The following is a 20239-nucleotide window of genomic DNA, read 5'->3' on the forward strand; positions in this document are numbered from 1 at the left end:
AGTGTTTGCAGTAGATTTAAAGTCAGGATTTCAGTTTTAGGTTCAAAAGTGATATCTATAGCTTTTATTTACATATTTATTCGAAATCATAAACGCAATAGTGGGTTAAAAACTAGTATTAAGCGCACCAATTAGCATAGTTATCTACAACAAGTTCTTAAAATGTATATTATGAAATTTAAAACAGTGTTGTTATGTTTTCTGGTCCTTTGGGAGTCCATTCAACATATGTGTAATAGAGTTCCGCTTAAGCCGGTGCTAGGTGGCGTGAGAGGTGTTGCACATTTCATTATCTATCATGAACAGATTCAATCAAACCGAGTCTGCTATTCTTCTTTATATTTTTCTTCCAAAGGATCTATTTAAAGATTTTATTCTTTGTCCATGAAACAATGCAAACATATAGATTAAGATAAATTTGTACAGTGCATAGAATGAATTCGAGTATATAATATTACTATTTTTACTACAAATTCCATTTCTTTACCTGTACAAGCCAAATTCAAACTTAGATTTAAACGGTTTGAGAAGCAAAGGGCATTATTTTACAGATATTTGAATTTCTAGTGCTAACAAACATGGAGTCCGAATACGGACTACTTTTGAATTCCTATGGAGAATTGTAAGACGAAATATTAACGCTAAATCAGAATTAGTTAGAAAGGATTGTTGTCAACTACGTGTGTATTTAAGAAGATTCCTTCTGTCCACATTTGATATCCAGAAGAAAGTACTACCGCATGCATTGTGTCAAATTGATACAGAATGTGTAAAGATTATCGTGCCTGCCCTAATAACTTCCATAACAAATCAAGGTTCAACAGAACAAATTATACATACCAAATTAAGATATGTTTAAGGTGACACGTTTACAGATAAATGTACATCACTAAATCAATATATAAAAGATAATAGGCAACTGTAAATTTCTCGGAAGCACAGAGCACTTAAAACATAGCCACAGAGCCACGCATTTGCAAAGTAGGCCCACAACAAAAAGAAGCTGTAACGGAAAAATATTACATTTTGCAGCATTGATATGTACGTTTCCTGCAATCCTTGACCACTGCTTTTCCTAACTTGTAATTTTAAACACCCAAATGCCATTTGCAGCATTTATATACATGTACGTTTGCTGCAATCCTGGATCAATGCTTTTCCTGTTTTGTAATTTTAAAGAGCCAAATGCCATCAAATATAACATGTACAAGCCCATTTCATTAATGTAATCCTGATAACTACAGCCGGCCATTCAATTAAGTCTCGTACGGTATAAAAGTATTGCATCGAAGTCATAAATCATAATATTACGGATGATTTATATTTATTGTCGAGTGCTCCACAAATATTGCGTCTGCGAACCTCTCATTAGTAATACTGGGGTTCTCGGAGAATTGATCCAAAGTATTGAGCGCAAGGATCATTACATATAGTTTATATAATATATATCAAAATTACTATATTTCATAAAAACCTGAAAGACGTTTCACACAACATCTTATCAATAGATGATATTATTTGTAATATTTGTTTTTCTTGCTGAGTTCGAAGGTAGGACATGCTATTACATATTTTGTTCTGATGTTGCGTATCCTTAAACATAGCCTATTTCTTTCTCAGATATACCGCCATTATTCTCTGTATAATGGTAAAAAGGATACTGATGTTGCTTTCTTGCTGTATATATTAGTGGTAAAATGACACACTGAAATATTTGTATTTGCACAAGTCTTTGCACGTGCATAACGACAAAGCAGCATAACGATTTACGTTTTGTTTCATTATTTCAAACACAGTACAATTCTTTCATGTAAGTGAAGAGATTTTGCAAAAAAAAAAAGAAATCTGACAAGGTACTGGTTTTAATGTCCACGTTACAGTTTTAACATCGCACACAAGTAATGGCATGTAAATTTGAGAACTTTTAAAAAGTATGGTCGCAATAGCGTACGTTGATAAATTAGTAAATAAATAGCTCTCTAACTATCACAATTACATCACAATGTGACTCCATGGCCGAGTGGTTCAGGTCGCTGACCTCCGCTCAAGGCGTTGAATTCTTAATATGAGGAAGCCATCCAGCTGTCTTACGGATAGTCAATGGTTCTACCAAGGTGCCCGCCACACGAAAAGACACCTAGGGTCATCCTCTACCATCAGAGGTAGTTGCCATGTGACCTAAAATTAATATTTTTGTATACTTTCAATGAAAACTAACTTGGAGTTCATTGATACTGATTATTTTTTTCATTTCAAAATTGTAATTTAAACTTGTACTTAGTCTATCAAACTGTGAAATGAATACAGAATTCAGACTTTCGCTTTTCTATCGACTTGATGATAGAAATCATCGCACAAATAAAAAATATCTGTATTTTTTTCTTGCAAGCATAACTGATTTTTAAAACTTGTGATTACAAAGACTTGGTATTGGTATAAGTTTTGAAAATTTGATTCATGGAGTCAATTCATTAAAAAGAAAATGTTGTTACGGGGTGAGAGGGAAGGAGTGAATCTGTGTCTTATATTAGTTTTCTCTTTTAGACGACGAAATATTGTTATTAATTTTTCTTTATCCCCAAACTGAGGATAGCAATGTTGAATAATACAATAGTAAAAAGAAAAGAAAAAAAAGATGCCATAGTTCATATACTCTGTCTTAAAAGTTCTGGACGTCAATTTCCGTTCGGCATTCTTAGGATAATTATATATCCATATAAATTCTGTCAAAATACGGTTTGTGGTTTACAAATATACGTACAGGTAGAAAACATTCGAATTATATCTTTTGTATTACATATTCCGGACAACCTTTATTTAATATGCATTACCTGACACAGTCCTATAAATACTAGTAGTGCACACAAAAGCTGCTCAGTTCTATTTTAACATTAATAAATTGTTAAAAGATTGGAGATAACAAAAGGACAAACAAAAAGGTGGAGGTGTATAATAAAAGGATCAATATAACAGTGGCTGGGAATTTGTATTCGGCTAGTGTTATCCGAACTGGCAAAAGTCTCTCGAGCCGAATTCAGCATCCGAGATCAAGCTACTATTATGAAAACCCGATTTTATAACATATAGATAAATTGGATACTGGATGTGGAAGCTGCTGGAAAGATGACGTTTAGGACAAGAGCACATGCATACATTCTCATCTATTTGTGGAGTTCTCAACAACAAAGATGAAATAGCTTTAATTTTCTGATAAAGGAACTGATTACAATATTTATTTCCCACAAGAATTTATAAAATCCATGTTCCTGGCAATAACGGGTGAACAAAAAATTGCAGAAAAACTATAATCGCCAGAAAATCCGATACAACTTCCTTGCAAACGCTTCATATCTGTAGATCATCTGCAGCAAATGAACAAACTTGCATAAACTAATGAGACGTGTTGAATATAGTTCAAAATTCGCAATTACGACAACAGAACTTGGTTTGTAAATTGGTTTACGAGGTAGACAGAAGAAATATAATATATTCAAACAATAATTTGTGCATTAGATTTTTAAAGAAGGAATCATATGACAATAAAACTCAATTTCTTTCAATTTTATCGCACATCTTTCTTATTGATTTTTGAGGAAAGATGTTGTATGTTTTCGGAGTTCATGCGAAATAAACGACATAATGCAATTGTTTTTTCATGATCTTATTCTGTCTATCGTTTCGGATGAGCTAGATTATATATCCCAACAACCTCTAGGTAAAATAAAATCCTCACACGTTAAATTGTAATCCGCCTTCCGCTAAAAAAAGTAGTTCCCGATTTAAATGTAAAGTAGCCTTAAATACAATAAAAATCACATGTTACCGTTTTAAAATGGGAATTAGCTAATACTGAATGTTCTGTTTGAATGTCAGTTGCGATTTTGACCGCACTTTCTGTCAAATGACTCCAGTTTATTTATGTTTTTGCGATTGACATCAAATCACTCTGGTAGTCTAGCGGAGGGTTCTATTTGATAATATTGCATCAATGATGTTTATACGAAAATAAACGTTTTCATCTTTCTATTCAAAATGCATGGTGAATTTAATAATTTACGTTCAACATATGCGATGGTCAAGAATTTACATTGGCGCTCTTAAGTGTGTATACCGTTATAGATGTTACATCGTAGGCATCCCTTCTATCTAATGTCACTGTTTGTTAAGTACAATAAAGGTAACAAGATACTAGAATACGTTGATACTTATGTACATGACGTCAACCGCCACTAGTACGTTACGTATGCAATTTAGGCGGCACTCCCTTCTATTTTTTCATCAAATGCAGCAAAAGTACGAACTAGTGTTTTAAACTGAAATAAATTCATTAGAGTAAGAATTACGTTTACACGTAAATGTATGTTTTCTTCGGAGGTCAAATTTCATTCTTGCGTGACGGCTTTTGTCTCGTAAACACCAGTCACCCTTGCACATGAAATATATACATTTTGGGGAATTCGGTTGTATTTATCAGGTTGGATTAAATTTGATGTCACACTGGAATAGATATTGTGCGACAAATGTATTTTTGAATGAATGTAAGAGATAACAAAGTATTCTTACAATTAGAAACAAACGCAAAACATTCTTTTTGTACTGTGTTCGTAAAATTGTTTAAATGATGCTGAAATACACTTAAGATGCTAGTCTTATAATGAACACCAGGCACTTTCAGCATCCATTGATATTTCTTAAATATATACTCCTAAGTTACAATGCTGTTTTCAGTCCTTTGTTGAATTAATTGGATACTACATTCCAACCTTATACTGTATATTTCAACGAATTAAACAATCTTTATTATTTACCATTACGAATAAATGCATTTCCTAGGTATTGCTCTCCTATTATTAGAATCAGCATTGCTATTTTATGCAATAAACCCAAGGAATCTTTGTGTTAATATGCAGTTTCTGTTAAATTAAAGTTAGACTCTAATTTCATGGCAAGCATCAAGAATTAATTAAGAATTAATTACTTCGTATTTACTTAAAAACAATTAATTTGTGATTCAAGGTCTGTGACAATTATGTTACTGGTATTATAATTTCTGCTGCAGTAATTGGAAATCTGTTACCATACAGTACAGCTGTCTCTCCAGTTGCTCATTGTATTTATCAATATGTCAGCAGATTAGTTTTTAGCGCTTGTTTTGTTTTATTATTGTCGAGCGGCTAATTTTATATAAATGCTCATTATATAATTATCTGGATATTACTACGCGCTATTGCAGTTGTTTATAAACAGGACTTTGCTGGAACTTGATTATAATAGGTAAGTTTTATTTTCACGTGATTAATGTTTATATCGGCAATTATAACACATTTAAACGTTTAAATATCAATGTGGCACCGAGGTAACTGGTCTTGGAATATAATAAACACAGTTCTAAACTAATATTAAAAAAGATCCAAAACCTATGTTAGATTGCAACATTTATTTGCATCTGACTATTTAAAGTCTACCGCAAATAAAACATAGTTCACTTTATTTGTAGGTTTGACTGTTATAACATTATTTGGGGTATAGCATATTTAGTGTTTCTTTTATTATTTATCGTAATATATCTTGATGTCTGAAACAATGCTGGTAAATTCTTTGAATTATTGCAACCGTATGAGAATTTATGCATTAAAGCCTGGGCTCGAACCAATGGTCTCAGAATACAAATCCTGTGCTATATCGGCTTCCGTTCCATGCTGTGAGTCAAGTCTAAAACCGATATAAGCATTCTCACCTGACCATGACATAATTCTGTTTCAAAACGTTTTTTTTTCGTTTTGCCTATACGTTTTAAAAACGCACATTTTTGAGGTTCTACCCAATCTTGTTGTGAATAGTTAAAGTAAACGTTATAAACTCTGTAAAAAGATCCTTATGAAGCATAGGATGCAACCGAGCAGAATGATAGCAGACTCGGTTTGATTGAGTCTGTTCATGAGAGGTAATGAAAAGTTCCAACACCTCTCACGCCCCTAGCCCCCTAGCACCGGCTTAAGCGGAACTCTATTACACATCTATTGGATGGACTCCATGATCCCAAAGAACCAGAAAATATAATAACACTGAATCCAAGTACGGGGAGACTTTTAAAAGCACAATTTTAGACAAATATCTTACAATATTTAATGTATAATTATGAAACAATTCATGTGTGTAAATGAAGTGGGCGGTTTGACGAGAAAATCATTTTTTGATCTTCGATGTATTAGATGCGATATAAAAGGTAAATAAAGACAGATTTGATCCCTAGAAATTGCCAGACAGGAAAAAAGAACAAAATTTCATTAAAAGATATAATCTGACGTTTCGGCATTTTCCTGCCATGAACAAGTAACATCACATAAGTGTCTGTCACTGTTAATGGCAACAAAATAGAATATACGTTAAAATGGTCTGAAATGTATAAAACGTACTGATTCAATGTATTCTTGTCAGTGTGGTGTATTTGAACAAGTACGATATTTATAGGTTATTGGCTTTGTATCGGGAAATATGCACGAGTTCTTCAGCGGAAATATTGCGCGACTTTATGAGCGCAATATTCTTCCGCAGAAAACGAGTGCATATTTCCCGATGCAAAGATAATAACCTTTTTATTACATACTCATCTACACGTATAAATATAATGTAAATATCATGAATTTGTTCAATAGCCTGAATAGGATTGACAATACTGAACTAAATAGAAAAAAATAGTGCAACAGCACACACTGAATTACGTCACGCACCCGATATGAAATTCAGGCGTCAGTGTATGGAAAAATATTGACGTTTCCGGTACCAGTGTAACTTAACGGGGAATAGAAACGAGTATGTAATAAAAGTTATGATTTTTGTTTAATCAATGTAGAACCAAACTAATGATATTCAAAGCTAGAGAGATCAAAGGTTACGAATAAGTAACGTAGAGTGTTTAGCGTATTCTTTGGTAATCATGTAAAATAAACTAAAGGTTTTTCAATAATTATGATATTAAATCTGCGTTTTAAGAAAACATTAAAATAGTTATTTATATCTAGAACTGAATTACACGAAATATGTCATCATTTGGCATTTAGGTTTTTTATATGACAATCGATAAGTGACGCCAGACCTTTCAAATGACTGTTTTTATATTATGATACTTTAAAATTATTCAGAGTTATGTCTCCTGCCTGTCTTCCAATTGCATCAGTGCGATACTGGTAATGTAGCAATTGAGATTATTCAAATTCACTAAAGAAATCTCTTGGTTCTGGAAACTGCACAACATGTGAAAATGTACAGATTTTCAAGAATAAGAGATTTATTAGGTTAGTACATTTTCAATCGATGCATATGTTTCAAATGTATCTGACAATTTGACACAAAAAAAACAATATATCAAACAGGGAATGCAATGTTCCAAAATCGCAGCCTCCCCAAAACAAAACCCACAGCACGCACACACACACACACACACACACACGCACACACACACACACACACACACACACACACACACACACATACAAAGTAAACACACGAGGACAAAACGAACAAATAAAGGAACACAGTGGGGCACCGCCTTGGAACGGTCAGTGGCAAAAACACCACTGGGGAGCTTAAACCGGTTTATGGTGTGCACCCAACCTCACTCTTACCCCCACCATTTTTCAAAGACACGGGATAGTGTAAATAAAAGTGATCCCCGCCAGGTGAATCTCTAACACACGTAGTGGAAACAAAAGGGCATGACATGTAAAACACTGTATAAATATATAAAAAGCAAACCTTAAGAACCAAAAACGTATGTACTCAATGCCTTTGCAGAAGACAGAGCAACAAGAGAAACACCCATAAGGGCTCGAGGAAACAGGATAGAAGACAGACATCAAAACAGTTCAGTCCTGGTGGGATTTAAAAACTGCTTATCATAGAGTTCTCCCCCTCTTCCGTCAGACACAATCAAAGAGGAAAGTGTAGTGTCCAACTGTAAACGGGTTGAACACTAGACATGCGGTATGTCTCAAAACAGTTGGGTCGTAACCTCTTAAGACACAAACCTTGTCTCTTATCCTTTAGACATATGCACTTAAATAGACTACCAAGTTGCGTAAATGAATTCGAGACTTCAGCATGTGAAATAAATTAAGTAAAACGCACATTAAAGAGAAGACACAAAGTCAAATTTTAACAGTTTTTACCTTTAAGTAACAGAGAGTTGTAGAATAATTACATTTTCATACGGCTGGAAATACAATTTCACAAAGAAATAGTGTATAGTTTATTGCATTGCCACAGTATTTGTTGTTAAGTGTTCAGCAGCTGAATGTCATCTACATGGTTTTAAATATTCGGTAGATTTCATTCTGAGCGCTTCTGCATCTTGCAAAAGCAATACATGTAAAAAATAAGCATCCATTATTGTAACAATAGTTGTATGAATTATTCATGATATTATACATATTATTTGCCACTTTGTGGAAAGACGACAACTTTCATTCATCATTTTATATCTTGTTTGCAAATTAGCTTTTATCTCTATCTGTCTGAAGGCAAAATAGACATTTATGATTACATCTTAATACTTCCTACATTATTATGCGTTTTTTAAACAAGCAAATTCGATGAATTGGTATACGTCACCGAATGGGTTTGTGGTGAGGAATGGCAAAGAAATATATTCCGGCAAAATGTTAAGGATGTTACAATGAAACAAATAATTTCATTACATTTGAAATTAAAAGAACAGATGTCCTTAAGAGAGCGTAGGGGGTAACGTGGGTGGGGGGTTACAACTTCACATGTTGATAAATATTCATGGAAGGTTTGAAAAAAATAAAAAAAGGAATAAAAAATGTGTTTGTGTGTTTGGGGAGAGGGGGGAGGGTGACCGTGTGAGGGTGCAAAACTTCACGTTTGTTGAAAATAAATATTGATGAAAAATGGGAAAAAATGTTGAGAGTGGGGGGGGGGGGGGGGCGCATGATCGGGTTGATGGGGGTGATATGGTGGAGGAGTGAGGTGGGGGAAGGGTACAACTTTGCATGTTAAATATTCATGGAAGGTCTAAGGTTTTTAAAAAATGAAAAAAATTGAGGGGGAGAGGGATGGGGAGGGGAGGGTGTGTGACCAGGGAGGTAGGGGTGACTTGGAGTTGGTACATAACTTTACATGTTGATAATAAATGTTCATGGGAAAAAAATTAAAGAAGTTTAATGAAATTCTTCTATTGGTTAGTTTGTTATGTGGATTTTTAAACAATTAAAAGGCAATAAGAGATCCTGACGAAATTGTGTGTGCACTACCACTTTATGGTGATCTAAATTCAGTTAAAGTTTCATAGTTCTACGTCAAGTATGTCACATCTTATGAAGCAGAAATTGCCATATTTATAGTACCCTTAGGCTATATAGTTAACCCTAGAAACTACTAAGGGCCATAACTCTGGTGTTACTTGCGCAGTCTGACTGAAACTTGAAGTGCCGCATTTCCCTGTAGTGGTGAACATGTTTTTTTTAAAGTTTTATTCAAATATTCCAAACCACTTCCTGGATATGGCTCCGGACGGACGGATGGACAGACGTCGACTGCCTATTTTTTTGAATTAGGGATAAAACTTGCAATATTTTTTGGAAAGAATACTTCCGGTTCAGCCTGCAGAAGTAAGTGCGTATACGTTTGCAGTGTCTCGGTCCAAGTTGAGAAAACACGAGAGCAATTATGCAAAATATTTAAACATTTTAAACATTTTTGTGAATATAAAGCTAAAGCTTGTCACTGGCACCAGAACAAAAAGACAATGTCTCTGTACGTGTTATAACCCTACCCCTAGGTATTCTATAAGAACCATGGTCATGAACCAGAAAGTGCACTAACCCATTTCAATCGTACATTTCTCACCTAAAACGCGCAGTTCGGTGAATGGGTACCTAGCATATTAAACAAGCGGTAATTTATCTTCCATCGTGCACCAGTTACATTGTCTCAATATTTCATATTGCAGAGATACTCCACATATTTTACGCTTTCGTCAACGTTACAGAAAAACTTGCGTGAACTTCTCTAATGAACATCCGGTCTAGAGGTCACAGCAGTGTGCACATATTTGGCGAAATGTAAACAAACAAAAACAGAATGCAATTTATCAAAGTTTTACATTAAAGCTCGAAATGATGAATGAAATTAATCTTAGTTATGATTTTGAATTTGAAGTCATTCATTGGTATACACCTGTACTGTTTATCTAATCCATATTGCACATTTATGCTGCATATATACATTTTAGCGTACCCGTGTAGTTAAACAACGACTGACATACATTTTCACATCAGCAAGTCAGAATGGTTTTATAATCTAGACCGGAACTTCACCAGGGAAGTTCAACCAAGTTTTTTTGTGTAACGTTGAAAAAACTATAAATTACGCGTTGTTTCTCTAAGATAAGAAATATTGAAAAAAATGAGACCGGTATACAATGGAAGATAAATTACCACTTGTTCAATATCCATAGTACACATTTACCGAACTGCGCGTTTCAGGTATGAAATGCGCGATTGAAATGGGTTAATATATTTTCCCGTTCATGACCATGGTTCTTATAGAATACCTAGGGGTAGAGTATAACACGTAAAGAGGCATTTTCTTTCTGGTCTGGTGCCAGTGAAGCTTGTTTGGAAATTGTTTCTAAACAATTGATGTTTACAGTTCATTGCCATTAATTTTAGCTAGACAGTAATTTTATTCCTGGTAGGATAGTTTGTATATTTCTAAACATGCTCAGATAATAACATTCTTACAAGAATAGGTCTCAAACCATTCCACAATGGTTTTCAAGTTAGTTCCGAGTTTTTGTTTTTTGCTGATAACCTTGATGAAAACTTTCTGCCTTAGCTCACTGTACTTATTGCTTTAATGTCTTTATATGGCATTTTGAAAAAAAACTATTTTTATTAAATTTTATGTTTCCTTCTGTGTGATTTCATTGTTGTCCTTGAATATCTGCTGCAGTCGCATCTCAAGGGACATCATTTATATCAACTGCAAGGAGTGAGAACGAACATATCTTAATTTCTGTTTCTATTTGCGTTTAGATTAGTTTTGCTGTGATCCCTTGATTTGAGCAGTTTATGAAACTAAGTAAAAGATATTTAATTAATTTGTTTTAGTAGGGTTATGCTTGTTTCCATAAATTAAGTGTTTTATAGAATTGTCTTTATTACGTCCATATTCGTCGCCACATTAATATTTAATAAGGTTGATCGAGTATTTAGAGTTAATGATGTACTAAAGTGACTGTCTCGAAAAAGACTTTAATAATCATTATGGCAACAGAAACGTCATTTAGTAATGGCAATATTGTTATGAGAGATTCAATCTGTGTGCCATCCTACACTATGAAAGAAATTAAAACAATAAAAAGATATGACGTACATGCCATGTTTACTTGACTTTAAATCAAATGTAAATGGAGGAAGACCGATGCTTAATTGGTTTAAACAATATTTATTGACATGGTTGCAATTATTACAATATTACAAATATCAACATAGAGGATTGAGTAGGAAGTTATAGCAGCTTTTATTAGAAACTTTCTCCCTATACATAATGTTATTACAACCGGTGGTAAAACAAATAATTCATCCTACATGTTTAATTGCTATATATGCTAAATGCGAAATATTTAAATGTAAATGTTTTTTTGCCAAAGGCTTAATGTCATATAATGACTGTCAAATAATAATTGTCGATTGAAAAACACTAAGTTTCATTTAACGTGCATAATTATGTGGAAGATTTCTATTATATTTTTTGGTACTTTATTAACACACACCAAAGCTATTTGCCTGCATTCCAATTTAGATTCCATTAAGACGGTGCTAGAAGAAGATATGGTGCTGAACATTTCATTTCATCTAATTAACTTACAAACAAATCTTGCCGGTTTATAGCTCACCTGTCACGTAGTGACAGGGTGATCTTTTTGATCACCCTTCGTCCGTCCGTCCGTTCGTCCACAATTCCTTGTGAACACGATAGAGACCACATTTTGCAAGCAATTTTGATCAAACTAGTACAAAACTTGTATTGGCTTGATATCTCGTTTCCTTTCGAAAACTGGCCAGATCCCATCATTGGTTTTACAGTTATTGCCCCTTAAAGGGTCAGAATTTGCTATTTTTGTGCATCAACAATTTCTTGTCTGCTCGATAGTGGTTTCATTTATGATTTTATTTTAACCAAACCTGCACAAAACTTCTATCTCAATAAGATCTTGGTTCTTTTCTTGAACTGGCCAGATCCAATTATGGGTTCCAGAGTTATGGCCCCTAAAAGGGCCAGAATTAGCTATTTTGACATTGTCTGCCTGCACAATAGCAGCTTCATTTATGATTTTATTTTAACCAAACTTGCACACAACTTGTATCAGCATAAGATCTTGTTTCCTTTTTAGCTCACCTGAGCAATGCTCAGGTGAGTTTTTGTGATCGCTCGATGTCCGGCGTCCGTCGTCTGTCTGTCTGTCGTCTGTCTGTCGTCTATCGTCTGTCAAAATTTAGCTTGTGTATGCGATAGAGCTGTATTTTCAACTGATCTTCATGAAATTTGGTCAGAATGATATCCTTGATGAAATCTAGGCCAAATTCAAAAATGGGTCATCTTGGGTTAAAAACTAGGTCACTAAGTCAAGTCAAAGAAAAACCTTGTGTATGCGATAAAGGCTGTATTTTCATTTGATCTTCATGAATTTCAGTCAGAATGATTATCTTGATGAATTCTAGGCCAAGTTCGAAAATAGGTTATCTGGGGTCAAAAACTAGGTCACTAGGACAAATCAAAGAAAAACTTTGTTATCCGATAGAGGCTGTATTTTTCAAATGATCTTTATGAATTTTAGTGAGAATGATTGCATTGATAAAATCTAGGTTAAGTTCGAATATGGGTCATCTGGGGTTAAAAACTAGGTCACTAGGTCGAATAAAAGAAAAACCTAGTATATGCAATATGGGTTGCATTTTATACCGGATCTTCATGCAATTTGATCAGAATGTTTGTCTTGATGAAATCTAGGTTGAGTTTGAATATGTCATCTAGGGTCAAAAACTAGTTAACCCGGTCAAAATAAAGAACTGCCTTGTGTATGCAATAGGGGCTGCATTTTACACTGGATATTCATAAAATTTATACAGAATGATTGCCTTGATGAATTCTAGGTCAAGTTAGAATATGGATCATCTGTGGTCAAAAACTAGGTCACTGGGTCAGGTCAAAGAAAAATGTTGTGTATAAAATAGAGACAGTATTTTTCAAATGATTTTCATGAAATTTGGTCAGATTGATAGCCTTGATGAAATTAAGGTCAAGTTCGAATATTGGTCATCTGGGGTCAAAAACTAGGTCGCTAGGACAAATCAAAGAAAAATGTTTTGTATGTGATAGTGGCTGTATTTTTCAATTGAGGTTCATGAAATTTGGTCAGAATGATTGCCATGATCAAGTCTAGGTCAAGTTCGAATGTATGTCATCTTGGTTCAAAAACTAGGTCACTAGGTCAAATGGAATAAAATACTTGTTTACACTTAAGAGACCACATTTTTGGTCCAATCTTGATGAAAATTGGTCAGAATATTCGTTTCTATGAAATCACTAGGTCAAACGTGTTTACACTGTTATGGTGTGTTTCTCAGGTGAGCGACCTAGCACCATCTTGGCCCTCTTGTTTGAGCTGGCCAGATGTCATTCTTGGTTCCAGAGTGATGTCCCCTGAAAGGGCCAGAATTAGCTATTTTGACCTTGTCTGCACAATAGCAGCTTTATTTATTGCACAAAACTTGTGTCACTATAAGATCTCGGTTCCTTTCTTGAACCGGCCAGATCCCATAATGGGTTCCAGAGTGATGGCCCCTGAAATGGCCAGAATTAGCTGTTAAGACCTTGTCTGCACAATAGCAGCTTCATTTATGATTTGAATTTAATCAAACTTGCACAAAACGTGTGTCACCATACGATCTCGGTTCCTTTCTTGAACCGGCCAGATTCCGTTATGGGTTCCAGAGTTATGGGCTCTGATAAGGCAAGAATTAGCTATTTTGACCTTGTCTGCACAATAGTAGCTTCATATATGATTTGAATTTAATCAAACTTGCACAAAACTTGTGTCACCATAAGATCTTGGCTCCTTTCTTGAACCGGTCAGATCCCATTATGGGTTCTAGAGTTATGGCCCCGGAAAGGGCCAAAATTAGCTATCTTTACCTTGTACAATAGCATCTTCATTTATAATTTGATTTTAACCAAACTTGCACACAACTTGTATCACCATAAGATCTCGATTCCTTTTTATACGCCCGAAGGGATGTATTATGTTATCGCCTCGGTGTCTGTCTATTTGTCTGTCTGTCTGTTGGTTAGCAATTTCCCTTCCGCTCTGTAACTCTTGAACCCCTTGAAGGATTTCAAAGAAACCTGACACAAATGTTCACCTCAACGAAACGACGTGCAGAACGCATGTTTCGGATGGCTTACTTCAATGTCAAGGTCGCACTTAGGGGTCAAAGGTCATTTGAATTTGTTTGGTGTGTATATTGTTCTGCATTTGCATTGCATTGCAGTGCTCTTGTTTTTGTTTGGCATATCCTTCCTTTGTTTACTTACAATAATTGTTTTTAATTACTCCCCTTTTATGTTACTATAAAATGATTCTTGTCCTTAAGAGCAGTGATAACAGGTGAGCGATATAGGGCCATTATGGCCCTCTTGTTATTTTTAGTTGTATTCTGTGTTCCCAAAGGACTGTCTCATAGATTATTTTTTTACTTTAATTTATATGAATTGTATGAGATTTTACTACGGAACGTTTTGGCAGAGAACGAACCCGTTAGAATAAATATTTGTAGATTTGTGTATGTTGTGTAAGGTCTATATTTGTTTCTGATAACTCCAGGACGTCAACATTAAATGATTGACAGTTTTCCTAGAAAACAAAGTAACATAGACCATGGCCTCAGCCCTGTCAAAAGACACAGTTGCACATATATATTTTTCCTAGAGCCATATCGTACTTCCGAGTGTCAGTTTGTATTACATTACTTTTTAAAGCTTTATTACCGTAGGAGTTACATGATGGTTCTTACATTTACATGGAAACAGCTTCATTTGCTGTACCAAAAATCTAGGGAAACAAGTATTGAAATAAAAAAAATAAAGTCTAGAATAATGTTCGAATACTTTCTTGTATAATGATAAATTATCTATTTTTGCAGAGTTGTTTATCCGGGTTAAAGATCATAAGTTGCTTTAAAATGCCTTTAATTATTTGGTAGATATATAACTGTGATATATATATATATATATATATATATATATATATATATATATATATATATATATATATATCGAGGGGTATATGCATAAACCACGTAAATCTGATTTTGAATTTTTTTCAGAATTAAGAAAAAACTATTTAGTTTTTCTTTGCACTAGAACTTGATGATACTACTTAATTGTTGGGTGTGTATAAACATTTGCTAAATGGTGTAATATTCCCTAGTACGTAGCATTATAGGAAAGGGTGATGAATATCAAACTCTGTTTATGCATGCAGGTTTTTATCATTTAATAATTTTCTTTCCGTGCGAAAACCACGTATTTTTTTATACTTCATTTTTCCACAGATATACTGTGCCACTTTAATGGTAAGAGTTTTATGCACAACCAAAGTATATCAATTTGCGTTTCTTTTGCAGAAAAGATTTTTCAAAAGTTTAAACATTTAAGTCTGTAAAAACCATGCATATATAGAGACGTTATTATTCCATGTTCACAAGTTTTCAAAAAGCGCAATGTCTACTCAAACAAAAAAGATGTGTCTGGATTTGCTCTTTTGTAGTATAAACTTTTTTGATAGTAAATAGCATATTTTGACCAAAATAATAAGGTAATATCAGAATACTTGTTTTTTCCACTAAACATTTCGTGACAACAGTATATTTTAAAATGTGTATAACAACGTCTCTTACGAACTATTTTACACATTAAATGAAATTATTGTTTAGCAATGATTATAAGTATAACAAAGTTATAACACCTCTCTGTTATGTTATTTATTAAAATATATGTCTGCTCAAAAACATATACAGTTGTTGTAGCATATTTTGGTGTCATACAGACAAAGAACATTAGGTCATTTAGTCTTATAGAGTCTTCATATGGCATCAAACCATACTGTTTCAACAAAATCTAATCCTAGATTCCGTGTCATTAAACTGGTTCTCATATACCATCAAACTCAAAAACTATCACAATGTTCTTTGCTTTGAGATTTACATTTCTTAATAGACATAGAATTATTTTGATATCAAATCTTGTGCAACATTTAGTTCCCTTTTCACTTCATGCTCAAAAGATTGTCATTTATCACTAAATTTTATAGTCCTTTAAAATTATGACTAGATCTTAATTATAATCTTTAGGTTTATGAATCGCTTCTGCAGTCAATACGTTTATATACAATAGTTAAGCAACCATTGATTTTCGGATAGTTGTCTGATTCATCACCATCAGATTCCTCTACGTCTGACTCTGGTAATCTATCCTTCACTGGGGCACTTGATGGTAAGTTTTTGTTATACTCAAGACGTGATAATCTTTAGGAATTGCTCCATTCTTACACAATGTCATTAAGTCTTTCTTCTTAGCTGCAGAGACAGGGAGTTTCTGTCTGTATTTGTTGGGTACAACCTCGTTGAGTTTGACGTCCTTTGCGATCTTAATCGCTGTAAAATCATCCCTAAGATCGTTCTTGAACAGCATAGTATCGGGCAAGTCTTTCACAAAACGCATGTGTCGAATCTGAATCCATGACACCTGAAAACAAATGTAAGAACTGTACATTTTTGCAAAATTAAGTTTACTATTATAATAAATATTTAGAAATAATAAACTAAAACTACTGTTTTAACAGATGCGAATTTATGATTATTGTTTTGTATGCAGTTAAAAATATGAATATTATAAGTTATGTGTATACTTTTACTCGAGCGTTAGTCTGGACCTTAATTTGGTTCTTCTTTACATCTTTGTAATCAAGAAAATCTGAGTATCTAAGTGGAATTACATGGTATGGATGTCGTCGTCGCCCCATAGTTATAACTTTTCCTGACTTTGAGATATACTGTTTTCCACTTAAGCGTAGTTTTGTCTTTATATTTCGTTTCCAGTTCTCTGGTGTAGCCTTTCGTTTTCTTACTAAATGCCTTTTCACGGGAGTGTTGTAATTTGCAGGCTTTCTCGGAGTAGCATTTACATTTTTGTTTAATGGTGTAGACTTTCTTGGAGTAGCACTGACATTTTCGTTTAATGGTGTAGACTTTCTTGGAGTACCATTTACTTTTTTGTTTAATAGTGTAGCAACCAGCTTGTCAATATTATGTTCATTTGCATTCTCTTCATTTACAGACTGGTTCTGTGTATCAATGTTATTGTCAACCGTACATGCGTCATAGTGTTCTATAAGTCCTGGAATAGAGATATATGCCAGGTTAATGATATCACTTGGCGCTGGTTCTGCAAGATTTGGTTGTATCTTTGTTTGTATAAATGATAACACATTTCTTCTCAAAATTTGCTAAAGATAGTGGCAAAAAATCAGCCACTCTGTTTGACCAATATCCATCACGTTTAAGATTTTCTACCTCATTTAGATATTCATTCAGAAAGACTTCGTCATCATCAGGTTTGTGCTTATTGAGTAGAAAGCAGGCATACTCCTCAGATTTTTCCTCAAGATGTTCACTTAATAGCTCCCTTAATTCCTCTGCGGTTCTATTTGTTCCACTTGATTTTATTGAAGCTTCAAAGAAGCAATTTCCATGGCCTTGTACTTTGACCCGTGTTAGAGAACTCTTTGTGAGAAGACCATCTATTGTTCTTTCAGCTACCCTGATCCTTGCGTTTTGTATAAGATTTTCCTTTATACTTGCATTTACTGCTACATACTTTTCTGAAATGTCTGATATTTTATTTCTTTTGCAGATGGAGAGTGTTGTTGATTCTTTTAATGACTTTATTTTGTTGTTGTGGTTGCATTTTAGGAAGCTTACGAGATTTCTAAGTGCATTTTCAATTAGTTTTTTAGTTTTCTTCTTTTGATTACGGTCTCTTTTTGTTTTTTCCGATGCATCTGACATAGATTCGGAATCGGTGGAATTCAGATCTTTGGATGAAAGATGATATGTTTATCTAACCCACTGTCACTATCAGAGCTATCCTTTTCATACGACTTTCTTTTTCCAAGTCCAACAAAATGGCTGAGAGGAATATTTTCGCTTTCACATCCACTATCAACGTCGTCCTTTCTTCCATTAGTATTTACATTGTCAATATACCCAGTAGGCGAGTAGGCTTTTTGCGCCAATTTTTTCGTTTGGGTTTAGGTGATTGGCCTCTGCACATGTCATCGTCATTACATTGCTTTCTCGATGCAACATTTATGACATTTTTGTCACAATCAGTATCTTGGCTTGCAATATAGTAACTTATAACTCTTTCCTGATAGTCTGCTTCGTTTTCAATAATCGTGATATTATCTGTCAGATATTCTGCATTTTCATCGACAGAACACTTATCTTTTGCATTTTGAGTCTTAATATAATAATTTATAATACTTTGACCATACTCTGCTTCAATTTCTATGACCATGCTATGGTCCGTCTGATCTGCAGCGTTTTCTGTGTCGTTTTCAACAACAATACTGTCTATCAGTCCCTCCGCTATTTCAACTACCTTACTGTCGTCTACCATATCTGCTGTGTTATCAATAGCTGTTGCCTTTTCATCGATCGTGCTTTTATTTGTTGGATGTACTTCACTGTCAACGGATCTTAAATCAGAAGTTGCAATGTAGTAGTTTATAACATTTTGTTCATACTCTGCGTCATTTTCAGCGACCACGCTAATGTTCGTCTGATATATTGCATTATTAACTATTGTACCGGTGACCATCAAACCTTTCAGATTTTCATCGATTTTAATATCATCTACCCGAGTTCTTACTGTATTAGAAATGTTGTCAATGTCCAGTGATTTGAAAAACTCATCTTCACTATCATCTAAAACAGAAGAAAGCGCATTTAAAATTGTGCAATGATTAATAAATATGATGGCATTAATTAACGATGCAAGAGAAAATCTTTGAAAAAATAAGTAAAATGGTAAATGTAATGGTCACTCTGTGTATATCATTAGTCATTTTGATTTCATAATAAATTAGTTAGTTTCATATTATTGTTTATTTTAATAAGTTTTACTATAATCCATAATATACTCCAACTATTCACTTATTAAGTTTTATATGGAATAAAATAATTAGAATTATTGGTAGAATTATTGGTATAACAATATGGCAAAACTATATTTGTAGCAACTTATAAATTATAATACATCAATTTAATATTCAAAATATTAAATATGCATACCTTTTTAATTGTTATCCCAGCAATTCTTTTTACAAATCTATGTACATTAGACTTGTTATTCTGTAAACTGATATATAAGAAAGTTTGGGAAACATTGTTGAGACATTCCAGATACATTGTTTTATCTTAGAACATGAGTCCTTTGTATTACCATGTTCTCTGGTATAACCAATTAACACTCATTAAATGTGTTTGTGTTCTGAATGGGGTGAACAACAGATGTTCAATTTGCAAAGCAAAACCACGTATTTTCATTTACTTTATTTATGCAGAAAAGATTCTTATGACAACATGAACTGTTTCTATGTGCAAAAGTGGTATATTTTTATTTGCGTTGTTTTTGCATAACTGAAATTAATACACTTGAAGAAAACGTTCTGTGCAAAAAGAGTGTGTCTGTATTTAATTGGTTTATGCAGAATATTCTTATACTATTTTTGAAAAAATATTTAATGCAAAACAATTGTAAATTTAAAGGAGTGTTTGTTGCATAGAACAAATACTTCAATACCGTTGGTAGTTACAACATATATCGCTTTACGTGATTTTTGCACAAACATTAATATGTGATATAATTTACGTGGTTTGATCACAAATCAATATCTCAATAACCAGTCGTGCTATAGCCATGAAATTTTGACACATTATGTATCACTCAAAGTTACACCAATTTTTCGCAAAAAGTCAATTTCACAAAATCCATCATTTACGTGGTTTATGCATATACCCCTCGATATATATATGTGTCGAAGACAGAATACAACATTTCGGAATAGAGCAGCGGACTGCGTAAGAAATTC

The 20239-nt window shown here is 33.7% G+C and overlaps 2 protein-coding genes across 3 annotated transcripts in view; one reads left to right on the plus strand and one right to left on the minus strand.

Annotated features, from left to right (window-relative positions):
* The first annotated feature begins 5120 nt into the window (after positions 1–5120).
* Positions 5121–20239, plus strand: part of LOC123525061 (uncharacterized) — a 94299-nt gene continuing 79180 nt past the window's right edge. The window contains exon 1 of the mRNA XM_045303767.2: positions 5121–5274. The gene's annotated coding sequence lies outside the window, so the exon portion shown is untranslated. The remainder of the gene's footprint in view (positions 5275–20239) is intronic.
* Positions 16053–19216, minus strand: LOC123551820 (uncharacterized). 2 transcript variants are annotated; one of them, XM_053538206.1, is made up of 2 exons: positions 16994–19216; positions 16053–16830 (listed from the first exon to the last, which is right to left on the minus strand). In XM_053538206.1, the coding sequence occupies exons 1-2, from the start codon at positions 17105–17107 to the stop codon at positions 16561–16563; spliced, it is 384 nt and encodes a 127-aa protein (XP_053394181.1). In that variant the 5' UTR covers positions 17108–19216; the 3' UTR covers positions 16053–16560. The 2 variants fall into 2 exon arrangements, with proteins under 2 accessions (XP_053394181.1, XP_053394182.1); XM_053538207.1 differs by having other exon boundaries at positions 17081–17802.

This window comes from Mercenaria mercenaria, chromosome 3, assembly GCF_021730395.1.
Source record: "Mercenaria mercenaria strain notata chromosome 3, MADL_Memer_1, whole genome shotgun sequence".
Lineage (NCBI taxonomy): Eukaryota > Metazoa > Mollusca > Bivalvia > Venerida > Veneridae > Mercenaria > Mercenaria mercenaria.